Source organism: Hemibagrus wyckioides, linkage group LG07 (genome assembly GCF_019097595.1).
Source record: "Hemibagrus wyckioides isolate EC202008001 linkage group LG07, SWU_Hwy_1.0, whole genome shotgun sequence".
Classification (NCBI taxonomy): domain Eukaryota; kingdom Metazoa; phylum Chordata; class Actinopteri; order Siluriformes; family Bagridae; genus Hemibagrus; species Hemibagrus wyckioides.
Genome location: NC_080716.1, coordinates 20,995,359 through 21,019,656, shown reverse-complemented (window position 1 = coordinate 21,019,656; position 24,298 = coordinate 20,995,359). Strand labels below are relative to the sequence as shown.

The following is a 24,298-nucleotide window of genomic DNA, read 5'->3' as shown; positions in this document are numbered from 1 at the left end:
TTTGCAGCTATAACAGCCTCAACTCTTCTGGGAAGACTGTCCACAAGGTTTAGGAGTGTGTTAATGGGAATTTTTGGCCATTCTTCCAGAAGCGCATTTGTGAGGTCACACACTGATGTTGGACGAGAAGGCCTGGCTCTCTGTCTCCGCTCTAATTCATCCCAAAGGTGTTCTATCGGGTTGAGGTCAGGACTCTGTACAGGCCAGTCAAGTTCATCCACACCAGACTCTGTCATCCATGTCTTTATGGACCTTGCTTTGTGCACTGGTACACAGTCATGTTGGAAGAGGAAGGGGCCAGCTCCAAACTGTTCCCACAAAGTTGGGAGCCTGGAATTGTCCAAAATGTCTTGGTATGCTGAAGCATTCAGAGTTCCTTTCACTGGAACTAAGGGGCCAAGCCCAGCTCCTGAAAAACAACCCCACACCATAATCCCCCCTCCACCAAACTTTACACTTGGCACAATGCAGTCAGACAAGTACCGTTCTCCTGGCAACCGCCAAACCCAGACTCGTCCATCAGATTGCCAGATGGAGAAGCGCGATTTGTCACTCCAGAGAACGCGTCTCCACTGCTCTAGAGTCCAGTGGCGGCGTGCTTTACACCACTGCATCCGACGCTTTGCATTGCACTTTGTGATGTATGGCTTGGATGCAGCTGCTCGGCCATGGAAACCCATTCCATGAAGCTCTCTGCGCGCTGTTCTTGAGCTAATCTGAAGGCCACATGAAGTTTGGGGGTCTGTAGCGATTGACTCTGCAGAAAGTTGGTGACCTCTTCACACTATGCGCCTCAGCATCCGCTGACCCCGCGCCGTCAGTTTACGTGGCCTACCACTTCGTGGCTGAGTTGCTGTCGTTCCCAAACACTTCCACGTTCTTATAATACAGCTGACAGTTGACTGTGGAATATTTAGGAGCGAGGAAATGTCACGACTGGATTTGTTGCACAGGTGGCATCCTATCACAGTTCCACGCTGGAATTCACTGAGCTCCTGAGAGCGACCCATTCTTTCACAAATGTTTGTAAAAACAGTCTGCATGCCTAGGTGCTTGATTTTATACACCTGTGGTCATGGAAGTGATTGGAACACCTGATTCTGATTATTTGGATGGGTGAGCGAATACTTTTGGCAATATAGTGTATATATATATATATATATATATATATATATATATATATATATATATACATACATACATACACATATATACATACATATACATATATATTACTTCATTGAGACTCCATATAATTACTTCAGCAGGTACTTCAGCCCATGTCACCAAGCATATAACATACCAAACCAACTTCTATGCAACCCAGAAGAATATCAACACCACCTTCACGATGACTAAAGATGAGAAGAGGAACTTTGTGGCTATGTCTTTCACTATATGGGGATTTCTGAGCTGCCCTCCATTGATGACTACTGGGCAATGGAGACCAGAGTCTCTCCTGTCATCTAAGAGGTTCAGGCTGATGAGAAGCCTTGTCCACTTTAAGGATGACACCCAGATCCCTGGCAATATCGACAGATTCTTCAGAGTCCAGCCACTGTTCAGCCTCCTGGTTACTGCCTTCAGAAGTGAGCCACAGACCCTGTGGATGAGGTTATGTTTGCCTACAAAGGAAAGGCAGCTGGCAACCTGAGGCAATACTTCAAGAACAAATCAGACAAATGGGGATTTAAGTTGTTTGCCAGGGCTTCTGAGGATTTTTTTATTCATGACCTGGTGCTATACCAGGGTAAAACTATGCTGGAGGCCCACAGTGTCCCCATGTCTGAACAACAAGCCATGGGTCTCGCCAGTCAGATCAGTCTCCGGCCTGGCCAGCACCATGTCCTCCTCCAGCACCACAGCCATCTTTGTGGAGAACTTCTTCACCAGCCTGGAGACAGTGCAGTACCTCAAAGACTAGAACTGCAGGTACACCAGGACAGCCAGGGACAACAGAATAGGCAACCCTCCATTGAAGTCCATCAAGGATAGGGAAAAAAAGTCTGTCCCTCATTGTATGCATGACTACGTCACCACTGATGATGGGATACTGGCCCTCAGGTGGAAGGACAACAGGGTCGTCAATCTGCTGTCAAAAGACATGGGGTGGAGGCCACATCCTCAGTCTACCTGTACTGCAGTGACACCAAGAGGAAGGAACGGGTAAGCTGCCCTGCTGTCATCGAGAGCTACAATGCCAACACTGGGGGTATTGACAAGAGTGACATGCTAGTCCACCTCTACCGCACCCCCATGAAATCCAAGAGGTGGTACATGCGGTTTACTTATACAATAGATGTCAGCCTCACAAATGCCTGGATCATGTACAGATGGCAAGGCTCTTGGTGTGGATGGCCTGTCATTAAACAACTTCCGGATCCAGGTGTTCGGGAGTTGCAGCAGACAGAGGCCAGTCATGTCTCGCCCCCAAAGGAGCTCATCATTTCCATGCACCCCCAGCACCTTTCCATGCCCCTGTCTACGCCAACTGCCAAACCTGCAAGTACTGCAGCAGGAAGGGAAACATACTGAGGTCAAACTTAGTCTGCAGGGTCTGTAAGTTCCACCTGTGCTTGAATGCTAATTGCAACTACTTTATCAAGTACCATGAACCTGTTGATTAACTGACTAGACAGGATTTGTGACACATGAAAAATAAGAAATTTTCCCAAATAAGTAAAAATGTCTTATATATTTTTTGTATATATCCACTTTTTGGTAAACAAATCAAAGAAGTAGTTGCCTAAGAAAAAATGTTATATGTAGAATAAATATTCTATGAAGCTTATATACACTATATTGCCAAAAGTATTCGCTCACCCATCCAAATAATCAGAATCAGGTGTTCCAATCACTTCCATGGCCACAGGTGTATAAAATCAAGCACCTAGGCATGCAGACTGTTTTTACAAACATTTGTGAAAGAATGGGTCGCTCTCAGGGGCTCAGTGAATTCCAGCGTGGAACTGTGATAGGATGCCACCTGTGCAACAAATCCAGTCGTGAAATTTCCTCACTCCTAAATATTCCACAGTCAGCTGTCAGCTGTATTATAAGAACGTGGAAGTGTTTGGGAACGACAGCAACTCAGCCACGAAGTGGTAGGCCACGTAAACTGACGGAGCGGGGTCAGCGGATGCTGAGGCGCATAGTGCGATGAGGTCACCAACTTTTCTGCAGAGTCAATCGCTACAGACCTCCAAACTTCATGTGGCCTTCAGATACATCACCAAGTGCAATGCAAAGCGTCGGATGCAGTGGTGTAAAGCACGCCGCCACTGGACTCTAGAGCAGTGGAGACGCGTTCTCTAGAGTGACGAATCGCGCTTCTCCATCTGGCAATCTGATGGACGAGTCTGGGTTTGGCGGTTGCCAGGAGAACGGTACTTGTCTGACTGCATTGTGCCAAGTGTAATGTTTGGTGGAAGGGGGATTATGGTGTGGGGTTGTTTTTCAGGAGCTGGGCTTGGCCCCTTAGTTCCAGTGAAAGGAACTCTGAATGCTTCAGCATACCAAGACATTTTGGACAATTCCATGCTCCCAACTTTGTGGGAACAGTTTGGAGCTGGCCCCTTCCTCTTCCAACATGACTGTGCACCAGTGCACAAAGCAAGGTCCATAAAGACATGGATGACAGAGTCTGGTGTGGATGAACTTGACTGGCCTGCACAGAGTCCTGACCTCAACCCGATAGAACACCTTTGGGATGAATTAGAGCGGAGACTGAGAGCCAGACCTTCTCGTCCAACATCAGTGTGTGACCTCACAAATGCGCTTCTGGAAGAATGGTCAAAAATTCCCAGAAACACACTCCTAAACCTTGTGGACAGCCTTCCCAGAAGAGTTGAAGCTGTTATAGCTGCAAAGGGTGGACCGATGTCATATTGAACCCTATGGATTAGGAATGGGATGTCACTTAAGTTCATATGCGAGTCAAGGCAGGTGAGCGAATACTTTTGGCAATATAGTGTATGTTTTATGTATTTATTTATATTTTATATATGCTTATACTACTTTTAAATGTGTACACATTTGGGGGGAAATAAATGACCATAGACTGGCGAGGAACCATATATGGTATCTTCATTGACCTTGATTTGCAACATAAAAAAGTCACAAAAGATTAAAGGCCTTGTAATAACCCCCAATAACACTCCAGGGTTGAAATTTTGAATTTCCAAGTATTTCAGTGAGAGCCCTATATAGGGGTAAAAATAGCAACTGCCTACAAATTGCCTATTTGGGAATTATGAAACGTTAGGTGTGTCAGAAGAAAAAGCCAGCTGCCATGATGTCTCAAAAGCCAGTTGTCTTATAAAGGCAATGCTTCAATATTATAAGGGTAGCTGTTAGAAAATGCTTCAAGGCAGGCCAGATTACAGACATATGTTAATTGTAAGTAATCCCAAAGTGCATTAGATTCTATAGAACAAAGCATGGAGAGGGAAAATGAAACTAATATTCATTTAGTCATTTCATTAGAATAAAATCTTAGTAAATCATCCCTAGTGTCTTCTGTTGCAATTTTTATACAATTCTTATAGTTATTAACATATGTGAGCGAGTAATCCAAGCCTAACAAGCAGGCCTATACATAATGTCAGTTTAAATCTACTGACAATTCATTCCACTTCAGTAGTCACTTTATTTGTGGCAGGTCTAGAGAATATCTGGAAACAGTTGCCATGAGACAGAAATACACCCTGTATGGGACGCTAGACCATGTCAATGCACCATAGACACACACACACACACATATTTATACAGAGACAATTGAGCTGATTCACCCACTAGCATGTTTTCAGGAGGTTGAAGTAAACCTGCAGCTGGAGAGAGATAAGCTGATGGTGTGAGAACGACTGATTAAGAAGTGTGAACTGTGAGAGAGGAAGTTGGGGTGGGGTGATTTCCGGTTAATTTCCACTTGTATAAACTACAAGTCAATGATAAGGAAATGCTGTAACCTATTCCATATTGATCAAAATTGTGTAAGCTTAAGTCACCACCCCTTGTTTTATGGAAAGTCTTCCATCTAAATCAATCCATAAAAACATAACAATCATTTCCAGGAAAACAGAAATATATTAACTTCCTGGAGAACATTTTAAATATAATAATTAACAGGTTGTAAACGCTGACAAAAATAATCAGCCGACAAATCATATTTGGTAACTTAATTACACCACACACTGCTTCCGCAAAGCCAACAGCATTGTGGATGACCCCACACTCCACTCACACACACTCTGACCCTCCTGCCATCTGGAAAGAGGTACAGAAGCATTCGAGCCCTCACAACAAGACTGTGCAACAGGTTGTTCCCTCAAGCCATCAGGCTCCTCAACATCCAGAAGTGAAACTGTATGAACTCTTACACACACACACACACACTCATCTGTGTGAACTGACTGTGTCAACTGTGTGAGATTCAACACATACATATGTAAGTCCACTCACACTATAAATGTTTACATTTTGTATTTGCACTAATTCAACAGCTGCTACTGCTACTTTTGCAAACTTCATACTGTCACCTACTGCTGCTATATATATATATATATATATATATATATATATATATGTATATATGTATATATGTATATATATATATATATATGTATGTATATATATATATATATATATATATATATATATATATATATATATATATATATATGTATATGTATATATACACTATATTGCCAAAAGTATTTGCTCACCTGCCTTGACTCGCATATGAACTTAAGTGACATCCCATTCCTAATCCATAGGGTTCAATATGACGTCGGTCCATCCTTTGCAGCTATAACAGCCTCAACTCTTCTGGGAAGGCTGTCCACAAGGTTTAGGAGTGTGTTTATGGGAATTTTTGACCATTCTTCCAGAAGCGCATTTGTGAGGTCACACACTGATGTTGGACGAGAAGGCCTGGCTCTCAGTCTCCGCTCTAATTCATCCCAAAGGTGTTCTATCGGGTTGAGGTCAGGACTCTGTGCAGGCCAGTCAAGTTCATCCACACCAGACTCTGTCATCCATGTCTTTATGGACCTTGCTTTGTGCACTGGTGCACAGTCATGTTGGAAGAGGAAGGGGCCAGCTCCAAACTGTTCCCACAAAGTTGGGAGCATGGAATTGTCCAAAATGTCTTGGTATGCTGAAGCATTCAGAGTTCCTTTCACTGGAACTAAGGGGCCAAGCCCAGCTCCTGAAAAACAACCCCACACCATAATCCCCCCTCCACCAAACTTTACACTTGGCACAATGCAGTCAGACAAGTACCGTTCTCCTGGCAACCGCCAAACCCAGACTCGTCCATCAGATTGCCAGATGGAGAAGCGCGATTCGTCACTCCAGAGAACGCGTCTCCACTGCTCTAGAGTCCAGTGGCGGCGTGCTTTACACCACTGCATCCGACGCTTTGCATTGCACTTTGTGATGTATGGCTTGGATGCAGCTGCTCGGCCATGGAAACCCATTCCATGAAGCTCTCTGCGCGCTGTTCTTGAGCTAATCTGAAGGCCACATGAAGTTTGGAGGTCTGTAGCGATTGACTCTGCAGTAAGTTGGCGACCTCTTCGCACTATGCGCCTCAGCATCCGCTGACCCCGCTCCGTCAGTTTACGTGGCCTACCACTTCGTGGCTGAGTTGCTGTCGTTCCCAAACACTTCCACGTTCTTATAATACAGCTGACAGTTGACTGTGGAATATTTAGGAGCGAGGAAAATTCAAGACTGGATTTGTTGCACAGGTGGCATCCTATCACAGTTCCACGCTGGAATTCACTGAGCTCCTGAGAGCGACCCATTCCTTCACAAATGTTTGTAAAAATAGTCTGCATGCCTAGGTGCTTGATTTTATATACCTGTGGCCATGGAAGTGATTGGAACACCTGATTCTGTTTATTTGGATGGGTGAGCGAATACTTTTGGCAATATAGTGTATATATATATATATATATATATATATATATATATATATATATATATATATATATATATATATATATATATATATATATATACATACATATATACATACATATACATATATATACATATACATATATATTACTTCATTGAGACTCCATATAATTACTTCAGCAGGTACTTCAGCCCATGTCACCAAGCATATAACATACCAAACCAACTTCTATGCAACCCAGAAGAATATCAACACCACCTTCACGATGACTAAAGATGAGAAGAGGAACTTTGTGGCTATGTCTTTCACTATATGGGGATTTCTGAGCTGCCCTCCATTGATGACTACTGGGCAATGGAGACCAGGGTCTCTCCTGTCATCTAAGAGGTTCAGGCTGATGAGAAGCCTTGTCCACTTTAAGGATGACACCCAGATCCCTGGCAATATCTACAGATTCTTCAGAGTCCAGCCACTGTTCAGCCTCCTGGTTACTGCCTTCAGAAGTGAGCCACAGACCCTGTGGATGAGGTTATGTTTGCCTACAAAGGAAAGGCAGCTGGCAACCTGAGGCAATACTTCAAGAACAAATCAGACAAATGGGGATTTAAGTTGTTTGCCAGGGCTTCTGAGGATTTTTTTATTCATGACCTGGTGCTATACCAGGGTAAAACTATGCTGGAGGCCCACAGTGTCCCCATGTCTGAACAACAAGCCATGGGTCTCGCCAGCCAGATCAGTCTCCGGCCTGGCCAGCACCATGTCCTCCTCCAGCACCACAGCCATCTTTGTGGAGAACTTCTTCACCAGCCTGGAGACAGTGCAGTACCTCAAAGACTAGAACTGCAGGTACACCAGGACAGCCAGGGACAACAGAATAGGCAACCCTCCATTGAAGTCCATCAAGGATAGGGAAAAAAAGTCTGTCCCTCATTGTATGCATGACTACGTCACCACTGATGATGGGATACTGGCCCTCAGGTGGAAGGACAACAGGGTCGTCAATCTGCTGTCAAAAGACATGGGGTGGAGGCCACATCCTCAGTCTACCTGTACTGCAGTGACACCAAGAGGAAGGAACGGGTAAGCTGCCCTGCTGTCATCGAGAGCTACAATGCCAACACTGGGGGCATTGACAAGAGTGACATGCTAGTCCACCTCTACCGCACCCCCATGAAATCCAAGAGGTGGTACATGCGGTTTACTTATACAATAGATGTCAGCCTCACAAATGCCTGGATCATGTACAGATGGCAAGGCTCTTGGTGTGGATGGCCTGTCATTAAACAACTTCCGGATCCAGGTGTTCGGGAGTTGCAGCAGACAGAGGCCAGTCATGTCTCGCCCCCAAAGGAGCTCATCATTTCCATGCACCCCCAGCACCTTTCCATGCCCCTGTCTACGCCAACTGCCAAACCTGCAAGTACTGCAGCAGGAAGGGAAACATATTGAGGTCAAACTTAGTCTGCAGGGTCTGTAAGTTCCACCTGTGCTTGAATGCTAATTGCAACTACTTTATCAAGTACCATGAACCTGTTGATTAACTGACTAGACAGGATTTGTGACACATGAAAAATAAGAAATTTTCCCAAATAAGAAAAAATGTCTTATATATTTTTTGTATATATCCACTTTTTGGTAAACAAATCAAAGAAGTAGTTGCCTAAGAAAAATGTTATATGTAGAATAAATATTCTATGAAGTTTATATATGTTTTATGTATTTATTTATATTTTATATATGCGTATACTACTTTTAAATGTGTACACATTTGGGGGGAAATAAATGACCATAGACTGGCGAGGAACCATATATGGTATCTTCATTGACCTTGATTTGCAACATAAAAAAGTCACAAAAGATTAAAGGCCTTGTAATAACCCCCAATAACACTCCAGGGTTGAAATTTTGAATTTCCAAGTATTTCAATGAGAGCCCTATATAGGGGTAAAAATAGCAATTGCCTACAAATTGCCTATTTGGGAATTATGAAACGTTAGGTGTGTCAGAAGAAAAAGCCAGCTGCCATGATGTCTCAAAAGCCAGTTGTCTTATAAAGGCAATGCTTCAATATTATAAGGGTAGCTGTTAGAAAATGCTTCAAGGCAGGCCAGATTACAGACATATGTTAATTGTAAGTAATCCCAAAGTGCATTAGATTCTATAGAACAAAGCATGGAGAGGGAAAATGAAACTAATATTCATTTAGTCATTTCATTAGAATAAAATCTTAGTAAATCATCCCTAGTGTCTTCTGTTGCAATTTTTATACAATTCTTATAGTTATTAACATATGTGAGCGAGTAATCCAAGCCTAACAAGCAGGCCTATACATAATGTCAGTTTAAATCTACTGACAATTCATTCCACTTCAGTAGTCACTTTATTTGTGGCAGGTCTAGAGAATATCTGGAAACAGTTGCCATGAGACAGAAATACATCCTGTATGGGACGCTAGACCATGTCAATGCACCACAGACACACACACACACACATATTTATACAGAGGCAATTGAGCTGATTCACCCACTAGCATGTTTTCAGGAGGTTGAAGTAAACCTAGACAAAACACAGAGGTATGAGGGCAACAGGAAAAACTCCACACAGAGCTCAGGGTCAAAATGGGGATAGCAGTTACACAATCCACTGTATTCCTAATAATAAGATATTTTAATTTTAATATAAATGTCCCTATCCCTAAATCCTAAAAAAAAAAATCCCTAATATCTAAAGAAGTAGACGATGACCGTAGGTTTTTTTTTCCCATTTTAAAGGCTGCAAAAGTTAAGAAACCCTGAGACAGAAAGATGGGAACAGCATAGTTAGAGGAATATAAATGCCTTCAAGATGGTGTCGGGGATTTCACCTAGGGTTAATGGCGACGGAAAATCCACAAGGGCATGTTAATAAAACGAGCACTGAAATGGAAACATGTTCGGAAAGACTTTGTTGTGGCTGGTCCGGTGTTTATGTGAGTTAAAAGAAAGAATTCAGGTTAAAGTGAACAAACTTGTTTTTATCCATATGGAAGGCCTAACAAACTCACGCGCATGCGCACTTCACTTTATATTTTTAGTCCACTATATAGACTCTATAAGGTGTATATATATGGTATTAACTGATCAAAATATGATAAGGTCACAGTAATAAAATAGGACAAAATAGGAAATATTTCTGTATTATTATTTTTTTTTCAAAGAGCTACAAATGCGCCCTAAGGCAGGACAAACACCGGGCACGTGACCATCATTCATTTTGTATATAGGTCTTATATATAAGTGTTTTTTGAAAAACACTTTTAACATTCGCGATTGCATTACTGAGTGTCACATAAATAGGATAAATTGCATCATTTAGTAGTCTAGTTCATTATTTAAAAGAAAGAAAGAAAAAGCATGCTGTTGCGCAATTCTGGACTTTCCGTGTCACGTGGATCTGTTTTCTATAGGAGATGACGCAATCGCCTTGTGTTCACGCGCCGTGTGTGTTTCACTGCAATGCACAAAGCTCCGTTAGTTGGAAGATGAGCAGTGTGTTGCAAAGTAGATAAGTGTTTCAGACGAACGAAGGAAGTGTTTATGCTCGGGCTTTGGCGTGAAAGAGGTAGGCTAATCCAAAACAATAACAGCAAAAGTAGCAGTGTTTTTCTATTATGCTTATGTATGTAGTTATAAACTATTCACAACTACTCTTTTTTTTTTGTAAATGCAACTTACTATGATGTTATTCAGCTTGTGAAACATACTTACTTGTGTTTTACATTGATTTCTGTCCTGTAGATAACTTTCTAAAGAGTCTTTGAAGAGCTCCCCAGAACAATGCAGTCTGTGTCTCAAACCATGGTGACAGAGGAAAGCCTCACCTGTCTCCATGTTCAAATGTATCATCCTGACCAGTCCACACAACCTCTCTACAGCCTTCTGCGTGTGAACCAAGCTTACAAGATCAACGCCGAAGATCCGATAAGGATTGGCCGTGATGGACAGACGTGCTCATTTGTGCTGAATGACACCCGTGTCTCCCGAAAACAGCTCTCCTTCCAGGCATATCACAAGCCTGGTAGCTTAGAACTACGCTTTACTGTGCAGAACATGAGCCAGAAAGGCAAGATACTGGTAAATGGGCACGAACTGGCTTACTTGGAGCGGGCTGACCTGGAGGAAAAGGCCCTTCTCAGATTTGGCAAATATGAGTTGCTGATTTGGTGTGAGCCAGGTGAAGCCCAGGACAGTTTTGAAGTTTTGTTTGAAAAGCTGAATGTTTCCCCTTCAAGAGAAATGGGTATCGATGTGCCCTGTAGGATTGCAGTAATAGATAGCGGTGTGAGAAACTATCAGAATATAGAACCCATGAGTCAAGAGCCATTGGAAAGTGATGAGAACCTGTATATTTAATAGCTGAGAGAACATTTTTAGGGAACCAGAAATGAGTTCACTAAGAGACATTCTGTGGTTATTTTAAGTGAAAGGATGGGGACGAGGCTGCTGGTTGATCACATGATATCTCCTCACTTCATTATATGTGAAGACAGGCACGTATTCAGCTACAGACTTTTGCTTCGGTTCAGTCGTTCTTGATATGCTTTTCCTTTCCTATTCTTTCTGTTATTTAAAAACCTTTTGAAAATAGTTAAATAATTGAACAATACTTTGAGTAGCATTTCTGACTCGTTAAACCAGTTTATTATGTTTATGCTAAATGCCGCTGAGCCAGATGTTTAGCTTCTCTCTATATTTACTGTATATATAATTGTCATAAACACTTAACAGTACATTATTATTTATCTAAAATCATTTAATGTATGCTATACTGATTAACTGCCATGCATTTATATGTAGTGTTACGTAGGTCATGCTAGTAATAGGATAGCATGTCATTCTTTGAAAAAATGTGAAATAACTAAAGAAGGCTTTTTTTGTATTATTATTCATATTATTATTATTATTATTATTATTATTAATAATAATAATATTGTTGTTGTTAACACCTTGTTTTTACCTTGAAGTATAATACTATTTTAAACAAATAAAAGCAATTTTGTACATTTTGCTGGAGTTTCGGGTTTGGTCTACAACAAAAGTATTCAAAAAATGAAAACCTTCAAGAATACCTCTTACCCCCCTACCTCTTCATGTTTTAGGTAATTGCCAGTCAACATGCTTTAAGAACTACTGTGAAAGGAAGGGTAAACAACGTCTTCTCATATGGCTCATCTATTCAGCATCTTCCAGTAGAGATTACACTGAATGATAATACAGTTGAATTGTATTTGAAGTACACATTAGGTCAGATCTGGGCCATCAAGATTCCTACCATTACCTAGCATGTAGCATTGAGGAAAGCAACATAACAAGCAGATGCTGTCCTGGGGCTGTATCTCAGTAACCTGCAACAGGAATGAGACCATTAAAAATCAAGAATTAGCTGCTAAACCAATTAAAAGGCAAAAGGGTTCGGTATTTTGTTTTCAGTACATTTGAAAGAAACTCAAACTCTAGGTAATGCTACATCAGCTTCATCTTCAGTAACTGATTTATCCTGGTCGGAGTATGGTGGATCCGGAGCCTATTCCCGGAACACTGGGTAGGGAATACGCCCTGGATGGCACTGTACGCACATTCACACACACACAAGCAAATTCATCTACTAAAAATATTTTTGGGAGGTGGGAATACACCTGAGTACCCACAGAGGACCCACAGGGAGAACATGCAAAACTCTACTCAGACCTGACCTCAGGATCAACCAAAGTTTTTGCAATACACATATGAAAATAAAAAGACTTGTCTGGCAGGTTTACTGGCACTGAACTGTGACCATAAAATTACATGCCATCATATCTTATCAGTTAAGGTGGAAAAAGATTCACAGCAAGCCCGTGTTGAACCCTTTGTGCTATGATTAAACAGTGAGTGTCTTTCCATTGTGACATTGCGATTCCTAGCATACACCCTTTTCCTGTAAATGTAGCAGTAGTAAATGTGACCATAACATTTTCTAGACATCCGGTCTCTCTCTTGACCTTCCTTCATAAAGTCAGGGTGAGGGTTTGTTAGGGTATAAACACCAGAAGGTGAAAAAGTTGGCTCATGGTGAAGCTGATTCACGGAGGGAATTTACAGTATTTCTTGTAATAACAGGCTCAACACCAGCGTCATAATAAACTGAAACTAAAACTATCCAATGTTTTGCAAACAGAAATGAATTTGGTGAGAAACTATGCACAATATCGTAAGCATTACTATTAAAGCCAACGGAAATATTTTATGATTCTTAAAAATAAACAGGTTCTGTGTATATAAATGGTTACAGTGTGGTGTGTCTAGAAGATTACATTACATACCCATTGCAACCTGGATACAAAAACAGCATGGTGCTCTCGCTGGGCTTTCTCTACAGTATTTGGCATTATCCAAAGTATCTTGAACTCCTAACTCTCTGAGCAGAAGTTTATTGGCTTATCCAATGAGCTTACCACCCTAGTTTTCACCCACATGCACCTCATAATCAGTGTTGCAGAATATATCCTACAACCTGATCAGGATAAAGTACTGGAGATGAATGAATAAATCTAAAAAGGGCTAAACTGAATGCCACTAAGTGTGTGTGTGTGTATGTGTGTGTGTATGTGTGTGTCCAAAACTGGGCCAAAACTTGCAGGCTATATAAGATTACCTGACCAAAGTATTGTCATTACTTTAATTACAGTTATCCCATGGGTCTGTTCAGATTTAAATATAGTTTCTGGTTTCTAGGCAATTGAAACAGCTGTGTATCACTGTGACTATTATAGAACATACGGTAATCTTACACCTAGTTAGATCAGGTGTACACTAAGGAGGATTAAGACAATAATAACTGCATTAAACTAGCATAAAAGAGTGTAATATCTTATAGTATCGCCTTCCTGTCTTATGTTAATAGCTTTATGTGATAATAGTTGAAGCTTTGTTAGGAATGCCACAGAGGATACACTTCTACCTCTTTTCTGCCATACACTTCGCTTTTTCTTTCTTTCATTCTTGTGAGTCAGTGGCAAAGAGAGAGAGAGAGACAGAGAGAGGGGTGGTGGTGGATATATTTATCTTTCATTCATCCTTCTGCAGTAAGTGCTTTATTCTGGTCAGGCTCAAAGTGGCTCTGGAGTCTATCCTGGGAACATTGGCAGGAACACAGACAGCGTGGATGGGATACCAGGACACCTCCGCCAAAAAAAAGTGCATCCCCATGGCTGCCAGTTAAAGTGATGTTTAATGTATTTGTTTTAATTAGTATAAGTGTTTACAGGTTTATTGTGCCAGCATACTTCCTGTCATGTTTTTGTTGTATTTGTTTGTTTCTACCATCCAGTGGAAGTTCAGTATCACGTATTAGCTCACCCCAGCCAGTTTTCCCTGTTCTAGCAGTTTTGTCAATATTTATGAAAAGCCATAAATATCCCTGTATGTACAGTATATACAGACATGTAGGCTACAGAATGCATATAGTCTTCCTGCTCACCAGTAGACGCTAGTGAAAAAAAAATTAACATAGTGTGGAGACATCAGCTGACCTTATTGTGAAAGTTCCTGGAAGGCCCAGATAACTGGGGAATGCAATCCAGTAAAGCTAAGATAATATTTGATCACCAGGGATTGAACAGCACAGCACAATGGCATACTCAGACACAGAGCGAATAGACGTTATTTCCGAACATTGCCCTTGTGATTCTTCCAGACAGTGACTGTGTGTGACTGAGTGCATGAGCTAGATATGATAAATGTTGTGAAATAACATGCTTTACTTGCTAATTTACTGACTGTTTATAACCTGTTATTGTAGCAGGATGTCACTGCAGTAACATCAATTGGCTATGTAAGTAAAAAAAACCCAAAACAGACGACACTAAATTTAATATTCTTTGTGACGAAGGCTACATGTTTTGAATGAGTGAGCTGACACACTGTCATACTGCATTAAGTATTTTATTTTAATGAAGCATTCAAGGAAAACAAGAATATATGAAACTAGATGTCGAACATTGAATATATTGATTCCTTTAAATATACATAGTAAAGTGCAATTTTAAAGCGATAACAATACAAAGAGATTTTTATTTTTTTTTTTACAGAAAATAGACTTTACCATTATAGGATTCTATTGAACATTTGTAACTTATACAGCTGGATACAGTCCACTGCCCTGAGGGTCAGATGACTTGGAAGGCTGGGCATACATAGGAGGGTTATTGGGCTGCATTGGCTGGTAGGCTGGATTCATCGGAGGTGGCTGGTAGGATTGACTCACCACCGCCGGCGTTTGGTAGGTCACGTTCACCGGTGGGTTCACAAACACTTGGGGCTGCCTGCGAAACTTCAGCTCTCTTGCCATCTGGCACCATGCGCAGAGTCCACAGCAGGTCACCACGCAACAGTCATCACACATTGTGCCCTTATAGGAGACAGCAGATATCATCAATCCTAAAAACAGTGTACTATTTTTTTTTTGGCATATTTGTATCTGGGTGCATATGAATATATTTGGAGATATCTTTAATTTTGTAGTGTAATCACAGTGCAGCTCAAAACAGCACATACCTGGATGCGGTATCTCTCTCTCATGGCACTGCGTACAGCGTAAGTAGCAGGTGGGATGATGGTCCCGCAGCACAAATCCAGCAGAGGGAGACAAAGACATTCTCCAAACTCTTGGGATGTAGTACACATCAAACACCAGGGGCACCAGAACCCAAAACAACCTGTGCAGACATATGAAGGCAATATTTTGTTTCAATACAATGAAAGGATGATTTTAAAAAACGGAAATTTAATAGTTATATATATAGTTTACACTGTGCATCTAGCTTTAGCGCTGTTACCTTTGTGTTTTTCGTGGCTTTTTAAGCAATCTGACGTGGTGTAATATATTTGAAATAACTTTTGTAGTGTAATTCAGGGGCACTTTTTGAAAGACCTAGCTTGTCTTTAAAAAAAGGTTTATTATAAAGTAACACATTTAGGTCAAAGTTACTTGTGTTGGGTTGAATCACAAATGATCCATTTGTGCAATTTGAAGATATAGTACATTCTCATGATACAGAAACCATTATTTTATCGATTATGATACACAGAGATTACATCAGAGATTGAAGGTAAAGTTTCTGAATATAAAAAAGTGTAACAAAGGAATTCTAATGATAGGGCCAGATATATAGTTTTAATTTGTGTCTCCATTTTCTCCTACTAGCTAGCTCCGTCATGTGCCAGCCTCCATGTTTTGGAACTTCTGCTTATGTTATGTTATGTATAAATACAGCATTTAATTAATACATTTTAAAAACACACACACTTCCTATACACTGATATACTCACAGACGCTCATGTCCTCGCAGCAGTCACATAAGCCACTGTGCCATGTGTTAATCTTGGCATGAGATGGAATAGCCACCCCTGGCTGCACGGTGATTGTAGTATTTGCCATTATAGCAACACAGACCTAAAGACAACATACACACACACACACACACACACAGATCAGAAACACAGGTGCTTATATAATAGCTTTTATAGTCATCATAAACCTAATAAACTAAGCAAACAATGTTTAATATTGGGTTCATGCTAGTCTACAGGTGACAAGGTATCAATATGGAAGCTGTGAATAGAGCAAGATCCATAAATGGTATGATGGCTGAAAACCCATAGCCGAGTTCCAGTGCTGCTAGCCGAGTCATATCTTAATATCAGGAAAGTTCCAAGTTGACGATCATGGAAGGTCATTAAACCACTGATCAGATCCCTTTAATGTGAAAATGAATTAAAACTTATCAGCTAAAATTTGTCTTCAGTAAGTATTTTATTCCAATAAGGGCGGAAGTGAATCTGAACTGGAACAGTGGGGGTGAGGTGGGATTACAGCTTGTATGGAAAGTCAGTCCATCACAGGGCATCTACAGGCAATTTAGTGAAACCAATCCACAGATGATGTTTTTACGAGTTGGCAGGAAACCAGAGAAAAGCACACAGACATGTGGAGAACACGAGAATCTCATTTGCCTGATGATTGTATTCAAATCATCTTACAACTCAGTCACACAGCTGAGCAGATAAGGGCGTAGCAGATTGGTTCGGGATCTGAACGCAAAAGCTTCCGATCACTAGCTTAAAGCCTTTACAGCAACAGAAAGTTTGAATCAGGGATCCCGGAGCTGAAATGTTCGGCATCTGACATTTGCTTCATTGGTTTTGCTCAGGAATGACATCCGAACAAAGCTTGTAGCTGTGTAGGTCTAAATTTATGCAGCATAAATGTGTTCATTTTTAATGAATTCACGGTGTTGTACAGAAACCACATATATTCCAAATATATTCACGCAAATATATTCCAAACCAGTTAAAAACTCTACAAGCGTTGGGAATAATGTTATGACAAAGGTATACGTGTTTACACAAAGGTAACGTGAGCAAATATTAGCTTTTCATACTCGTCAGCTTCGACGCTGTAAAGAAGCACTTCAAATGTTTCGGCTGTTCAGCTACATTTTTGGGCTTCACTTTTTGTTTAAGGGATTCTGTGGGGATTAGTTATGAGTCTTTAGCTCAAAGAGTGGCAGAGTGATTTCTGAGGTGGAAATATCATCAAGATATTATATGATTTAAAAAAAAAATGTAAATAATTCCATCATCTACTCTTTGTACTTTGTGCTTGCGTCATATGGGTATAAGACATCCTTTGTTTGCCAAGTTTGGAGTGGAAAAACTCAAGTGTCCTGCACAAAGCCCTGACCTCAACCTCACTGAACTCATTTAGGATGAATCGTAATGCCAACTGCACCCCAGATCTCTTCATTTCCTTGACATCACCTATGCTTTTGTGGCTGAATGAACATAAATCAGAAGATTGGCGGTTCTACTAACAGCAAAGGAGGACTGGATCTGTAACGAGACGTTCCACAAACTTTAACCAAAAAAAAAAAAAAAGTATAGCTGCACTGGACGTGTTTTACACTGCAATGATTTTATTATTAGAATTGATTTGTGAAGATTTTAGCACTTACTAGGAACACTAGAAATGTAGCCAATGCCGATTGTTGTTTATTATTATTATATGTGTGCTAGACTGAGCCATGTAACTATTTGTTTAACGTGTAAAAATAAACAGTTTGACATTTTATGTTTTAAGAAAGATCAGTTTTCATAACAGAGCCATACATGCTGAAACGGTAATAAAATATTAAAATATATTTCACGTTAAGCAAAACATTTAAATGCATGACACCGCACTACTTTAGCAAATAAATATATTTCATTTTCAGATTTAATTTCATTTGTATTCGTTTCTTTTGTGCCATTCCCAGTTCTTCCCTGGTTCTTTGTCATGGTGTATGGATCTATGAAGAACTTTAAACATCCATGGAATTTTTTCCTCTTTTACAGCACTAAGGAAAAAAAAATTTTTTAAGACCCATTTACAGAAATGTTCTTTGGGGAACAAACAATGGTTCTTCTATTACATCCCTGACAAAACCCCTTTTTTTCGTTCTTCATGGCACCTTTATTTTTGAGAGTGTAGGTATATATTTTTTTAACATAGCCAATCCAGCAACCAGCATATTTTTTGGACATCAACCACACAACCTGTAGGAAAGTCACATGGATGTATGCAAAACTAGTCACAGACAGGAAGCCGAGCTCAGATTCCAAACACAGCTGTGAAGCTGTAACACTTCAAATGCTACCCACTTCACTGCCATGGGTTTCATTTCTTTAAATCCTTCCAAAGTAAGACATTTAAAACCATTTAAAAAAACAAAAAGAGTGCCCACACAGTGAGAGAGAGACAGAGAGACAGAGAGATGCAGAAGAAACTACACATCACCCAAGATATCAGAGTTTAGTCAGTCGTCAATCCTTAAAATGACATTAACACATCCATCAGCATGTTGGAAAGCTGGTGTGAAAGACGGCTGTCATGATGCAAGCGTTGTCGCCGGATAAGACCAAAATAAGCATTTGTGTAAATGATGCAGATGAATCAATGCTGTTTATTCAATGATGCCAGGTGCTCTTATACATATTGGTGTAATTTTGATAAATTAGCAGGATATGTTTGCTCAGGTTCGAAGGTTAGAGATGTTTTCGTGGCAGGTCTGAATAGTCTGAGGGAAACACAAAAGAATTCCAAATAGTGCAAATAGTGGATTTGTTGAAAATTCCACAGGATATGTATGCGCATGCAGGTTTGAAATATAGTAAGCACTTGGTTCATTCGCTTGCTGTTTTATATATATATATATATATATATCTACAGCTCTGGAAAAAAATAAGAGACCACTGCAAAATAATCAGTTTCTTATGTTTTTTTCTTACAGGTGCATGTATTGGTGAGATGAACAGTTTTGTTTCATTTTCTGTGAACTGCTGACAATATTTCTCCTAAATTCAAAATATAACTATTGTTATTTCGAGTGTATATTTAAAAGAAATGACAACACATCAATATAACCCAAGATCATGCAGTATCTGCAGAGATTTAATAACTCAAATAAAACAAAATGCAAACTGTGTTAATGCTTTGGCTAAATAACATTAAGAAATCAGTATTTCTTGGAATAACCCCGGTTTGGCATGGTCTTTTTTTCAAGCACCTTTTTCACATTGCTGTTGGGGAACTTTATACCACTCTTTCTGCAAAAAAAAAGCAAACAGCTCAGCTTTGCTTGATGGTTTGTGACCATCCATCTTCCTCTTGATGACATTGCAGAGGTTTTCAATAGCGTTCAAATCTGGAGATTGGGCAGTGGTCTCTTATTTTTTTTTCCAGAGCTGTATATATTACATTCCTGTGATAGTGATATTAAAGCAACGAAGAATAGTGCTTTAAAGTGCCTTAAGAAACTTGTTTGAGCCTCTAGCACAATGATGGCGAGAGCTCCCGTCCTATGAAAGTTCTGATTTCATCAATAACATCAATAACACTTTCCCTAGGAATAGAAAATGAAGCAAGACATAGAAAAGAAAGCAACATGACAGGATGACTCTATTGTGCCCTTAGAATGTGCTGCTAAGACACCTCATACAGACCTCAACAGGGTTCGGTTGACCAGACAACCGTTATCAAGAGGACCAAAGATCAGTTCTCTGGACCTATCAATGCTTTAAAACAGCATTCACACGTCACCAAACATAACAAGCTGTGGTCCCCGAGGGACCTGAGCAAGTGTGAAAACCACACAGCCGTAGATGGATTTCTCAACAAGTTGGTAAGCCGAAGCATACTTCCAAATCAGTACACAGTGAAACAAAACAGACACAAAAAACCATCATCTCAATCCCTGGCTTTACACACTGTGGTCTGTACCGAAACGCACAAATCTAATAATATAAAGGAGCTCTTCTAAATGCAATACTACAGGGAGTCTCATTTCCCCTCTGCTAAAAAAAAAAGAAAAAGAAAAAGAAGAGGGCTTGTTACACTACGGTTCCTTCACATGCTCTCTTAGAATGCTTGCAGGTGCTACATTTACATGTTCAGCTAAAACAGTGGAAGGGAAGTTGTGGTTCAAGTGGTTAAAACTCTGCGTTGTTGATCAGAAGGTTTTTAGGGGTTTAGGTACCTGAAGCTGTTAACCCTCTCTGCTCTGGGGTACAGTATCATAGCTGCCCCTGTGCTCTGGCCCCAAACTAGGACATGCGAAGAAAAGAAATCCACTGTGCTGTAAGATGTGTGGTGGTGATAATAAAGGCTTTTTCTTCTAAAAGAAAGCCAGTCTTTCTATAGGATTCAGATTACATGTGACCTAACACATGCAACCACTTTTAATCTTAAATTTATTCTTCAACAAAAATTCCACCTGACTTATTATACATACATGATTGTTTTGTTTTACTTAGTAGTCTCGTTCAAAGTAAAACTATTCTTCACAGCTCCAGACTGTAAACTTTACAAATGTGTTGAGGCATTAATTTTTCTGACACCTGATCTGGTTATTCACACCTACAAGAAAGTCTGTGAAGGTCTGTCTGGCAGGACCAGATCTTCCCTAAATCCCAACAGTACCGGCGTAACAGAATCACAGCAAACAATAGTACATCTTCCCCTTTCTTTATCATGAAGAGGAACGTAGCACACAAAAACATTTCAGAAACTAAGATAATGAACACTTTTTTCCATTACAGCCTTATATTTGACTTGCAAACCTGAAGGCAGGAACCACAGGCAAATAAAATTCACTTTTGCCCAATACAGGAGAATTTCCTCTTTCTGTGTCTCCTTTTGTTTTCGGAAGCGTATTTGCTTATACATTTTACACGCTACATTAATTCATGCACCCAGGTTATTTTACCTATAGATTTAGACATCCTTATTATGAGGAACAAATACTTTTACTGTACCGAGGCTCAAAATACAATCTGGGATTACTAAAATCTCATTCAAGTTTTGTGGACCGATACAATTACAGATCGCATGTCTATACAACATCCTCCTCCTAATGAAGCAATGGTCAGTAATATAAACTTCGATAAAAACCACTGTTCAAACCTACTCCAAGGCTGAAATTATGACTATCTCAGTTAGTTAAGGATTTTCAAAAAATTTGGCATCTTCAAAACTAAAAATATAAACTGTACAGCGAAATGTCCATTACAAACCCGTGCCTATGGTGTTTCACAAGTTTACCTACAGCACTACACTTCAGCCATTACAAGAATAGAAATCTAGCATTAAATATTAAATGATAAGTCAGCTAAGCTATAAACAAACAGAACAATAACAGCAATCTTACACTTCCGATAGATGCAACAGGAAAAATACGAATTCACATTGTACCTGCAGGAGCTGGACGTGAGATGTGAGGCTACAATCAAGTGGACTTTCTCTCTTGTGTGTGTGTGTGTCTGTGTGTGTGCGTGTGAAACGTCAGCAGGTCTGAGGAAAGGACACAAAGACACACCCTAATGCTTCCTTTTTACATGGTGTTTGTTTTGGCAACAATATATTGGACTAAAGGCAAATAATCATTTTTTCATTTTAAAAAATGTCATAATCGTTTATAGACTCTGCAATTTGTTTTTAGCGAGGCCGAGATCAAATGCTGTACATACTAAAATAAGTATATATATATATATATACAAAAATATATTAAAATATACTAAAATAAGCATATATACACTACTAGTCAAAAGTTTGGACACACCTTTTAATTCAATGTTTTTTGTTTAGGGATTTATTTTCTACATTCTAGAACAATACTGGAGATTTCAAAACTATGAAATAACACACATGGACTTCAGTAATCCATATGTAATGACAACAAAAAACAGTCCGTTGTTATTGTAAGACACGAAGGTCAGGTGTTCTGGAATAGTTCTTGCAAGAACAGTATTGTCAAGTGCATTTGCAAAACCCATCAAGCACCATGATGAAACTGGCTCACATGAAGACCATCCCAGTAAAGCAAGACCAAAACTGACCTCTGCTGCAGAGGAGAAGTTCATTTAGAGTTACCAGCCTCAGAAATCACCAATTAACAGCACCTCAGATTAGAGCCGTTATGAAGGCTTTACAGAGCATCAGTAGCAGACATATCTCAATATCAACTGTTCAAAGGACATTATTGTGTATTTCGGCCGCCTTCAGCATTGTTTTACAATGTAGAAAGAAATAAACATCAGGAAAGGCCATGGAATTAGAAGGTGTGACTATATTAAACATTTTGCCACAGGCGGTGCATTAAAATGTGTGACTAAAAAGTGGAATGTTTTATTGTAGTATTGTACAGATGTATGTAGGTCAGTCAGACTTCAGCAAAAGGTTTGTGGCCGGAAACCTGAATGTAAATGGACGCACATGGACGCTTTTTAGCCACATTTTAACTCGTATTAGGTGAGTTAGAAGTCAGAAAGATTTGGATTAAGAACAGTTTTCAATAATCTTTAAGAAAATATCAAAGTAGGTACATCTCAAATACTTGACCAGTTCTAGTTCAAGAAAAAAAAAATTAGTATTACTTGTAGCACACATTTACAGAGTTAACACACTCTCTTCACACTAGGGAGAACAAGGCTTAACTTGGCTTGCCTTGTTGCGGGGCTTGCTTTCCTCAAGAGGACAGGTCTTCTTGATTAGAGTGTGTTTTCATAGAAAAACAGTAAAATGCCTTTAATGCGTGCTTCAAATGATCATTAAAAGGTGGTTCTTTTGTTAGTAACCTGAAGTGATTTGAAATGCACATTTGCTTCAGCATGGAATATATACATTAAACATGTATACTATATATACACAGTATATATATAAGGTGTACTCTTGAGGATAGCAACCTGTTGACAAGGAACCTCTCTAGTACCTGACAGGGAGAAAAACACTCATGTCCTTTAAGCTTCCTTATATACAATATAAAACTTCTAAAAATAAAAAAAGTTTTATATTATATACGATATTAATTTTAGTTTTAAAAAAATGTGGCTCTCGCGCGAGCAAATGGACAAGACCATTACAGCCAAGCTTCCGTGTATGACAAACATATGAGTCAGGATTAATTGCGTTTTATTGATGCAGGAATCGGTCATAAAAAAAAAAGGTAATAAAAAGAAAAAGGAAGTTTACAAAGAAGAGAAACAGAATAAGTTTCGTTTTCTTACCAGTCCGGTATCCTTACAGCGAGATGGAGAGCTGCTATGTTTCACAGCTCAGTGCCTCTGTATTGCACTCAGTGCCCCCCCCCCATGTGTGATTCACGTCACCTCCAACCACTTCTCCCTAAACTCCCCAAAGGCACGGTTTTTGCTATCAGACATTATGTCGCTTCTCAAACACCTCTCTAAACCCTGCTCCGTGGGAACAAGTGCGACTATATCACCAATTTTACAAACTTCATCTCCGTATGTTACACACATTAGTCCTTCTTGCGCTACACCGATCAGGCGTAACATTATGAGCACTGAGAGGTGAAGTGAGTAACACTGATTATCATGGCACCTGTTAGTGGGTGGGATATATTAGACAGCAAGTGAACATTTTGTCCTCAAAGTTGATGTGTTAGAAGCAGGAAAAATGGGCAAGTGTAAGGATTTGAGTGAGTCTGACAAGGGCCAAATTGTGATGGCTAGACCACTGGATCAGAGCATCTCCAAAACTGCAGCTCTTGTGGGGTGTTCCCGGTCTGCAGTGGTCAGTGTCTATCAAAAGTGGTCCAAGGAAGGAACAGTGGTGAACCGGCGACAGGGTCATGGACGGTCAAGGCTCATTGATGCACGTGGGGAGTGAAGGCTGGACCATAGTATCTGATCCAACAGACGAGCTACTGTTGCTCAAACTGCTGAAGAAGTTAATGCTGGTTCTGATAGAAAGGTGTCAGAATACACAGTGGATGATGGGTTAGGGCTGGTTTGGAAGCAA

The 24,298-nt window shown here is 40.0% G+C and overlaps 2 protein-coding genes across 4 annotated transcripts; one reads left to right on the top strand and one right to left on the bottom strand.

The window, feature by feature from the left end:
* The first annotated feature begins 10,365 nt into the window (after positions 1 to 10,365).
* tifa (TRAF interacting protein with forkhead associated domain) lies at positions 10,366 to 11,969 on the top strand. The gene is made up of 2 exons (XM_058393893.1): positions 10,366 to 10,525; positions 10,702 to 11,969. Exon 2 carries the CDS (start codon positions 10,741 to 10,743, stop codon positions 11,314 to 11,316), a length of 576 nt encoding a protein of 191 aa, XP_058249876.1. The 5' UTR covers positions 10,366 to 10,525; positions 10,702 to 10,740; the 3' UTR covers positions 11,317 to 11,969.
* Positions 11,970 to 14,909: 2,940 nt separating this feature from the next.
* On the bottom strand, positions 14,910 to 23,663 carry LOC131355481 (cornifelin-like). Of its 3 annotated transcripts, none has more exons than XM_058393789.1 (4): positions 21,687 to 21,785; positions 16,273 to 16,396; positions 15,499 to 15,659; positions 14,910 to 15,352 (listed from the first exon to the last, which is right to left on the bottom strand). In XM_058393789.1, the coding sequence occupies exons 2-4, from the start codon at positions 16,379 to 16,381 to the stop codon at positions 15,077 to 15,079; spliced, it is 546 nt and encodes a 181-aa protein (XP_058249772.1). In that variant the 5' UTR covers positions 16,382 to 16,396; positions 21,687 to 21,785; the 3' UTR covers positions 14,910 to 15,076. The 3 variants fall into 3 exon arrangements, with proteins under 3 accessions (XP_058249772.1, XP_058249773.1, XP_058249771.1); XM_058393790.1 differs by having other exon boundaries at positions 21,731 to 21,751; XM_058393788.1 differs by lacking the exon at positions 21,687 to 21,785 and adding an exon at positions 23,542 to 23,663 and having other exon boundaries at positions 14,911 to 15,352.
* Between the last annotated feature and the right edge of the window lie 635 nt (positions 23,664 to 24,298).

Bases quoted from the DNA above. Each gene is read 5' to 3' on its own strand.
- tifa (XM_058393893.1), top strand. From the start codon at position 10,741: ATGCAGTCTGTGTCTCAAACCATGGTGACAGAGGAAAGCCTCACCTGT.
- LOC131355481 (XM_058393788.1), bottom strand. From the start codon at position 16,381: ATGGCAAATACTACAATCACCGTGCAGCCAGGGGTGGCTATTCCATCT. The intron at 15,660-16,272 runs GTGAGTATATCA...ATGTCTGCACAG, and splicing joins CTGCGAGGACATGAGCGTCT to GTTGTTTTGGGTTCTGGTGC. The intron at 15,353-15,498 runs GTATGTGCTGTT...GTCTCCTATAAG, and splicing joins GAGAGAGATACCGCATCCAG to GGCACAATGTGTGATGACTG.